This window comes from Adiantum capillus-veneris, chromosome 22 (assembly GCF_014529385.1).
Source record: "Adiantum capillus-veneris isolate H3 chromosome 22, ASM1452938v2, whole genome shotgun sequence".
Classification (NCBI taxonomy): domain Eukaryota; kingdom Viridiplantae; phylum Streptophyta; class Polypodiopsida; order Polypodiales; family Pteridaceae; genus Adiantum; species Adiantum capillus-veneris.
The window spans coordinates 64,511,178-64,520,829 of NC_140952.1; the positions used below are offsets into that span (position 1 = coordinate 64,511,178).

The 9,652-nt window shown below is 45.3% G+C and overlaps 1 protein-coding gene across 1 annotated transcript; it reads right to left on the bottom strand.

The window, feature by feature from the left end:
* Positions 1–599: 599 nt before the first annotated feature.
* LOC147429486 (uncharacterized) lies at positions 600–2,154 on the bottom strand. Its single transcript, XM_086495199.1, has one exon. The coding sequence runs from the start codon at positions 2,141–2,143 to the stop codon at positions 1,553–1,555; it is 591 nt and encodes a 196-aa protein (XP_086351325.1). The 5' UTR covers positions 2,144–2,154; the 3' UTR covers positions 600–1,552.
* Positions 2,155–9,652: the final 7,498 nt, after the last annotated feature.

Sequence of the window (9,652 nt, forward strand, 5' to 3'; positions counted from 1 at the left end):
TTGACTTTAGGTGCTCAAGCACCTTAGTCATCAAGCATGACAAAGCACTTGGACTAGGGGGTATTCCCACAAGCATCTCAGGCAAGCATGTCAAGGCACCTCAAGCACCTTAATCAAGCAGCAAGTCAAGCACCTCAAGCATGGAGTAAGTCAAGCACCTCAAGCACCTTAATCAAGCACCTCAAGCAGGACAAACACCTCAAGCACGACAAGCACCTCAAGCAGGACAAACACCTCGAGCTTGGGCCGGGTTCCCACCTCAAGCTCAGCCCTAGCTTACCTAAGGTCAAAGGACTTTTACACACATTATTGGAGGTCTTGAATGAAGCTAACCCTAAGGTCTTATGCTCCATTGGTTAGCCTTGCTCTTGATAGACCATCTCCCATTTGGGCCCCTTTACTATTGGCCCTGTGTTGAGATAGATCTATAAGCACATATCTATATCTTAACACTTGTTCCCGTTTATTCTCCCACATTACGTGATCAATTTAATATGAGAAAATAATTTGGGTTGGTTAGATATTAGATTTTATGACTATATATATATATATATATATATATATATATTCATTGAGCCTTTAAAAAATCCTCCCTTGGTGCTCCTTCACACGCCAGCGACTGCTACTTGTTGAAAGCCTTATAGTTTTTCCCCATCTGCACGCTCTTTAACTCCCGAGATTCTCCACTTTAAGAAAACACATGCTTCATTTCTTTTGAAGCCCCTTGTGTCGATGTCCACGTCAAGCACAATCCACATAAAACTTGAGCAAATACAAGGCCGTCCACCTACAATATACAGCTTCTCCATGATATAGCCTTGCCTAATAGACCCAAATGCGAAGCTGTACAAAATACCAAAAAGTCTGACACTCCAAGCCTTCTGAACTCCCCCGATCGGTAGTGCAAAAGTTTTCCTAACCTTCTAACAACCACATTTAGCATACACATCCTGGAAATGCTTGCCATATCTAGCATCAAAGAATTGGTCAATCAGTGTACCACCCACTTGGTATCTTCCATGTACTTGCTTCAAGCTTTCTCCATGGTCGACAATGTTTGGCTGCGCCATCATTACCCACCCCCTCGTTGAGCATTCATGCTCAACCATTGCATTATTTAGATATTAGAAAACTGCATAAGAAGCGAGAACATGATTGCATAATAAGAAGCTATATGTAGTATGTAGAGCTGTATAGATAGATAGAGGGAGATTCACTGTCTGCCGTAGCACCCGCTTGGATCAAATGGAAATCCATAGGCTTTCCCAAGCGTAGTGTAAACTCCACTTGAATAAAAAATATGGCATTGATCATCACCGTCCGTTTGTAAAACTGATACAAACCACCCTAGTGTTGAACTGGTAAACCTATAAACCAATCCTACCTGTAGATCTTGACAGCATAACCCTTCAAAAAACTGCATGCATGAGCCATCTCCACTCCCAACATAAGCTTGCACATCCTTGAAAGCCTTTACATCACATGTCTCCCCGCCAACGGCTAGAGAGATCTCACCAACATCATTGTCTTTAAGCAAGGCAACCTGTAGCCATCAACATAGAGATTTTTGCATAGCAACCTTCAACAACATATCCGTCAACAGCATGGCATCCATCTGTGGTAAAAGATCCTCCAAAGCAAACACCGGCATTGTAGTCCCTTCAAATAGCACTGGAAAAGGTGGAAAGCCTTGCATACCTTGTATTCTTGCCATAGCTTTAGCAACCAAAACCTGTGACTCGTCATCTACATCGACCACTGGATCATCGAACCCCCAGTCTTCTTCATCGAAGCACTCTTCTTCAGTCAACATAGCCTTTCCATCACAAGGCAAGAGAGAGGGTTGCCCAACCCCCTGGTCCGCACAAAATGTCTCTTCACCTGCAATCTGTTGCTCTTTGACCACCTTATCAACATGCATAACATCATATCTCTCATACCTTGAGAAAGCACACTCTGTTTCCCATGTGTTGTCCGTATCCAAGGCATTGCTATAGCTCGAATACACCTCGGATTTCTCCACAAAACTCACCCGCTTTGGCACTTCAGCTATCTTCTCCACTGCTTGCCTTTTGGAAGTCACTTCGTCAAGCACATCAGGTAGTACTTGGCAGACTCCTCTCTGCAACTGCTGAGGCCTCATAGGCCCACACGCTATCGTCTCTACTCTGTCATCACGCCTATCCGCTGCTACCACATGTGCATCAACAAAGGGTTGGATTACCTAAAGCTCTTCCCTAGCAATTGGCCTTGGCACCAATGGACTCACTAGAACCTGCTTTGCCTGTTGCTTGTTTAAAATCTTCTTCATCCTGCTGTATGCATAGGTTACTACCTTCTCGTACGTGCATAGTCCATCTATCTCGACTTTATCCCGCACTTTTACATGCAAGCAGTCCACAAGCTTGGTCATCTTCAAAAATATTTCATTCTCTACAACAGTTACCTTAACCAACTTGCTCCATATGGCCTCGAACTCCCACAGGAATTCTCGAAAATCACTGTCAAGGCTTTGCTTTAGGTTTTCCATCATCTGCTTCACTTCACTCCACTGCGTGTTGGCCACATATTGGCTTTGGAATGCCGCTTCCAACGTGCTCCAATCTTGTTTCTCTTCAGCTTGCAAGCCCTCGTACCATACCTTTGCTTTTCCACGAACCAGGAGCGGGAAAGCTTGGGCCACTCCCTCTTCTCTTGACAAGCCGCTGTCCAAAAACAAAAGGCCGTAGTCTTGCAGCCAAACCTCAGCATCTTCAGCACCTTTAAAAGTAGGAAAACCTGACCACATCTTTCTTAGCAGAACTTGTTCTTTGAACCTGGTAACACCGCAACACCGTCTTCGACTTCGTCTTCGACTTCACCAAGAAGCAATCAGTAGCTCCTCCGTGGGGGCACCACTGATGGAAAGGGGGAAGTAGGAACAAACCCAGCAGACTCTACACTGCCTCTCTATAGCCCAGGAAATAGCCGGCACCCCTAACCACACAGAAACTTATATGCACACACACATTTTTGTAAAACTCTACTCCCAGGCTCTCCTTTGAGCATCATCGATCACACACACTCACACATAAACACCTCAGCACCACAAGCCCATCAAAAACACCATCATATCCCAACATCAATCCATGCAGACAACTCCCCAATCGGTAAACACACTCAACAAGGAGGCGACACATGCCTCGACCACTCATACAAGTTGCCCGCACAATCTCTCTCCCTCCCTCTTTCCACACACACACACACTGCCCGGGAGCCACCGCTACCACGGGTATACGACAAAAGATGAGATGCAGATGAAATTGATGGCAAACTCGACACAAAACACAATCCAACTATGTATCACATGAACACAATCAAACATAATGATGGTGAATTCGATATTTGTCGGCTTCATAGCAAAATGCTTAATTAATCCTCTTTGCACTGGTGATCTCCTTCAAAGATCTCTCAAAGCAGTTTGACTGGTGGTACTTCTCTTCTATTCACGGCCGAACTCTCCCGCTCATCATGTTTACCCCAACCTATAGCTGCACAGATCTCGGCCCTTCTCTTCACCTTGGCCTTCTTTTCCGGCTACTGCATATGCTGCCCTGCCATGCTCGCCTCCTTCATGCTGTTCCAAATCTCCTCTTCTCTAAGTGGCTTCTCGGCCTTATCCTCCTGCTCACGCCAAGGTGGCTGCCCCTTAAAGATTCTGCAGCGTGCCCTTGGTTGCTTGCTGGCGAGCCCTGGCTTAGAGAACCCTTTCTCTACCTCCTCGAGTGTGCCTCACTACCGCCCAGCCCCGCCTCCTCTCCCTCTGTCGAGCTTGCGGCCTTAGCCCTTGCTTAGTATGGCCACCTTCATGCGGCCCTTGCACAGCTGACGGCCCCTCCTTTTGATGGCTCTCTTAACCCTCCTGTGGCGCCCTCCTATTCCGTTCAAGGCCTAGACCCTCCTGCACATGGCTGCCTCCATTGCCAGGCCCTTGGCAGTATCTTTTACTCCTCCTCAGGCTTTGCTCTATGGTGCCACGGCAGCCCACCCTTTGGTGGCTCTCCCTTGCTCACGCTGTCTCCTCATGCCTACTGTAAATGGACCCTTGCCATGCTTGCATTCCCCCTTCGCAAATGGCGGCCTTCCCTTGATCCCTCCAGGCTCTTCCTCCGCCCTCTCTTGCAAACGTTGCCCTCCTCCATACTGCAACTAGCGGCCCCCATTTCTTTCCATATGCAGCCCGCCCCAGATGGCGTCACCACCCCCATGCATACCAGTAGTTAGCTCGTTATATATATATATATATATATATATATACACACATATATATTCATTGAGCCTTTAAAAAATCCTCCCTTGGTGCTCCTTCACACGCCAGCGACGACTGCTACTTGTTGAAAGCCTTATAGTTTTTCCCCATCTGCATGCCCTTTAACTCCCGAGATTCTCCACTTTAAGAAAACATGTGCTTCATTTCTTTTGAAGCCCCTTGTGTCGATGTCCACCTAGAGCGCAATCCACATAAGATTGAGCAAAGACAAGGCCGTCTATCTACAATAGACAGCTTCTCCGTGGTATAGCCTTGCCTATTAGACCCAAATGCGAAGCTGTACGAAATACCAAAAAGTCCGACACTTTGAGCCTTCTAAACTCCCCCGATTGGTAGTGTTAAATTTGCCTTGACCTTCTAATAACCACATTTAGTATACACATCCTGGCAATGATTGCCATATCTAGCATCAAATAGTTGGCCAATCACTGTACCACCCACTTGGTATCTTCCATGTACCTGCTTCAAGCTTTCTCCATGGTCAACAATGTTTGGCTGCACCAACGTGCTTATGGTCCCAAATCCCACCAAATCCCACTTTAGGTCAAGTGCAAAAATCAGGATTATTAACAGCAGTGGATTTTTGACCTAGTCTTTTTCGACCCAGAATGTATCTAAATGCTTAGCAATAATGGTCCAATACCCCGCATATGCTTAGTTTTTTATTTTGAAGTGTAAATTCCTACTTATGATGAAATTAGGCCACAGGTCGGCGATGCCAACAACTACAAAATACCATGAAATGCTTACATCAATGCGTAAAGCTCTTACCCACGATTGCAACACAGCAGATGCGACTGCAATGTGACAACCAGAGAGGGAGTAGGAAGCGCAAGAAGGAGAGAAGTGAGCGCCATTAGCTCACAGTGTGTATTTCATTATTCAAAAACTTAAAAATAACTTAACAAAAATTGGCCTTATATCTTAGCCAAGGTTTGGGGTGGTCAAAACTAATAATCTAAGAGCTCTAACTAAAGACAAGTTGATACAATCTGGAAGCTTGAAGCCCTGGCTCATCGATTATTACAAGGTTTATCCAAAAAGTAGGAGTTACAATATTCCTAATTCATCAAAATAATAAATGTTTTTACAAAGAGAGCTCCGAAAAATGATATCCGCCGGTGATGGCTAGTTTTTGAAACCGCGGCTTCAAGAACCAACCCCAATTGGGGAGGAGCACAATATCAAAGAATTGATTAAAAAAACGTTTTTACATTCACTACCATCCCTTCTATGCTTGCAGGCGGTGGGCCGCCTCTCAGTTGGGCCATACTCCTCCATTATCACTAGAGGACGAATCCTCTCTCTCTCCTACTCGGCTCCGCCAACCCACTATCTCTCTCTCTTATCTTGCTCCTATGTCACCTAGCCCAATGGGCGCAGAAGACGAACTTTCTCTCTCTCTCAGGGCTGCCATGCATGGACAAACGTCTCCCTCTCTCTCTCTTTCATTATCCATACCCCTCTCGTCCAGACTCCTTTTTCTCCCTCTAGCGGGCCTCCATACCACCCTTCTTTCTCCCCTCTCATCCACACACTCTCGCCACCCCACCTAGCCCCTCTCCTCCCCTCTTGTTTGTCAATATTTGACTCCAAGGGCCGCCACTCACCCAAGCTCCCCATCTCTCTCTCTCTCTCTCTCTCTCTCTCTCTCTCTCTCTCTCTCTCTCTCTCTCTCTCTCTGTGTGTGTGTGTGTGTGTGTGTGTGTGTGTGTGTGTGTGTGTGTGTGTGTGTGTGTAAGAAATCTCGTAGATGCAGCCAATAAATAACTCCCTCTCTCTCTCATCACACACACACACACACTCCCCATCCCTCTCACCCCCCTCAACCCTCACACGCTCCCTCGAACCATCTTCCCCCCCACCCGATGCTTGTAAGCATGCACGTAAGCAAAACTATATATATATATATATATATATATATGTCATAAAATCTAATATCTAACCAACCCAAATGATTTTCTCATATTAAATTGATCACTTAATGTGGGAGAATAAACGGGAACAAGTGTTAAGATATAGATATGTGCTTATAGATCTATCTCAACACGGGGCAAATAGTAAAGGGGCCCAAATGGGAGATGGTCTATCAAGAGCAAGGCTAACCAATGGAGCATAAGACCTTAGGGTTAGCTTCATTGAAGACCTCCAATAATGTGTGTAAAAGTCCTTTGACCTTAGGTAAGCTAGGGCTGAGCTTGAGGTGGGAACCCGGCCCAGGATCGAGGTGCTTGACCTGCTTGAGGTGCTTGTCGTGCTTGAGGTGTTTGTCCTGCTTGAGGTGCTTGATTAAGGTGCTTGAGGTGCTTGACTTACTCCATGCTTGAGGTGCTTGACTTGCCGCTTGATTAAGGTGCTTGAGGTGCCTTGACATGCTTGCCTGAGATGCTTGTGGGAATACCCCCTAGTCCAAGTGCTTTGTCATGCTTGATGACTAAGGTGCTTGAGCTCCTAAATTCAAAAGCATCCCTACAAGAGGGGAGGCGAGCCCTTTTCCTAGGGATTAGAGAGAGAACACACACTCACACTCACAAGGGAAGCCCCAGCTTGAAGAGGCAGCAAGGACACATGTCAGGTCCCTACCAATGTTACCTTCATGTGGTTGCTTGAAGCCTATTGGCTAGGCTTCAAAGGAGTCCAATGATAAATTACTTGAATTATCTAATTGTTTTTGCATTTATCAAGTCCTCTCTCTCAAAAGGGAAAGGGGGATACTTGTCCCAAGGCTACCCATGTTGCTTGTAATGGCTTCTGCTTGTGATTGGCTAGGCCTGGAGGGGTCCAATGAGCTTCAAGCATGAGCTACAAGGGGGGGTCGACCCAAGCAAGCTAGGGGGGTGCTTAGGGGGTATACTCACCGACACACACTCACAAGCACTCTCATTGTGTGCTATGCAAAGTGGAAGAGCTCCCTCTCCAAGCAAGTAGAGGTTGAGAGCCTACACCAACACTCATGGCTATGGAGTGCAAATCCATCCAAGAGTCATGCTTCAATGCTTAAGCTTGCCATCTCCTTCTTCTTCATTACTATGCTATTATGTATGCTAGCAACAAGAGTATGATAAGTGAGGAACTAATTCTTAATTTCTCCTACGAAATGTTTCTTCTTCCTCTTCCCTAAGGCTCATTCCCTGCTAGCTCTCTCCACCTTCGAAGGTGTTTGAGGTCTTGGGAATGAGGCTTGGTATAGTTAAAGCTTTCTTCAAGTTTAGGTTATGCTATGATGGTGATGCATGAAGCTTTCCATCTTCATTGCTTCACCTAGGTCACAAGGAACACAAAGAATGTATTGTAACAAGTCCCTCTTTATGGGAGAAATCATAATACAAATGCCTATTAGAGGGGGGACCGGCTCCACATAAATCCGGTCCTCAACTGTTGTCATGTTCTCTAAATTCTCTCTCTTGCAAAAGTATTGTCTATGCCAAGTTAACTAATTGCTATGATTATGTTGCTATCTTCAATTATGTCTACCCGCTATGCTCACAAAATCATTTCTTGAAATTATTCTCATTAAAATTCTGCTACTCTCAAATTGAATAGGCAAATTCCATTACATTGGTATTAGAGCATTTGGTTTCTCTTTTCTTGCTTAAGAAGAGAGGTCCTTAAGTAGCCTATAAATGGTTGATGTTGTTAATTATAATAGAGTAAGTGAAACTGGGATCTAATATCGGTTTTGTTAAGCCCACTATGTGGGGGATGGTGCACACCTCGGGAGCTTTGGACTTAATAATGGAGTCTTTTTAGACTTGCCTACGGCTTTACCATTATTGAGCCATAAGAAGTCCGAAAGGAGCTAGCCCTTGGCAACTCTGCTATGTTAGACCTACTCCTCTACTCTCTATAATTAACCACTTTGAGCCGTGGGTGTAGATACTTAAGAGACGATTTTCAAAGGCTAAGAGGAGTGGCAACTGAGGTTTTGTATTGCCAAAGCATACACTAAGTATAAACATAAATTTTGTTAACATGGCTGACAATAATCAAGAGAGTAGAATGAACATTGATAGCTTTGATTTTGCACATGAAGGTGCTAATGATGATGCTCCCATGTTTGTGAATTATCTCGTCACTAGGTTGCAACAAGCTATGGGCAACCCTGTTTTGCAAGCCAAAGTTACTCAACAACTTCGTGCTTATGGAATTTCCCTTCCTCTCCCAGAGGAGAGAGAGCTTAGGAGGCCTCTTGAAGAGACCCCCAAAAGAAGACTCTCTCCCATTCGAGAGGAGGAATCCAAAGAGAAAGAAAGCAATGACAGTCTAAGTTCTTCTGAAGATGTGGCTCCACGAAGACGGAGGTCTAGACGATCGCCTACTCCTCCCAAGAGGAAAAGAGCAACCTATAGTCCTTCTCCTCATCACTCTGAAAGGCAAGAGAGGAAACAAAGGAAGAAAAGGGCTAGGAAGAGGTCACCCTCTTCTCCTTCTTCTTCACCTTCCTCCTCTTCCGATGAAAGTTATGGCTATTCTCCTAGAGAATACAAGAGGGGAGGACATCGCAAATCATTTCCTGCATGGCGAAGGTCACAAAAGCTAAAGAAGTTCAAGGAGGGAGGAAAGAGTATCTCTTTTCTCACCTATGATGGCACCTTTGGTGCTACCGACAAAGTGTTGGCCTTCATCCAGCAATTTGATGCGGCCTTTGGGGACGAGGGCTTCACAGAGTCCTCCAAGCTACGCCATGTAGCTATGCACTTCCAAAAATCAGCTCGTCACTGGTGGGCTAGCCTTCGTGGCAATGGAGAAGCCCCAAAGACATGGAAAACTCTACGAGTTTCCATCCTGAAGCAATTTCTTCCAAGTGATACTAAAGATAAAGTTCTTACCGAATGGCGCGGCTTGAAGCTTCTCTCTCATGAGTCTATCAACAAGTATGTAGACAAGTTTTGGGATTTACATCTCAAAGCTACTGTCTTTCAAAAGATAGACTTTGCCGAACAAAGACAACAATTCTGTGCGGGAATTACCTGAAGTGATGGCTGAATACATCAACTCTCAACGGCCCGGTACTATTACCGAAGTAATCCACCACACCATGGTTGCTTCACGCATCAATTTCCATCAAGGGGCTAGACGTAATGTCAAGCCCATGGAAAACAAAGATAAAAATGATGCAAGGGGAAATCCAATGCTCAAAATAATTCCCAAGGCACTTCCAACAACAACAACAACAACAACAACAATCGGTCCAAGGAAAAGGGAGTTTACAAAGGTAAAAACAAACTCTCTCCTGAAGAGCTTGAAGCTTTTTGCAAGGACCATAAATGTTTCAAGTGTGGGGAGCAAGGACATGGCTATCGTTCTTGCCCCAAGAAGAATACTCACAATGAGACTCCTAGG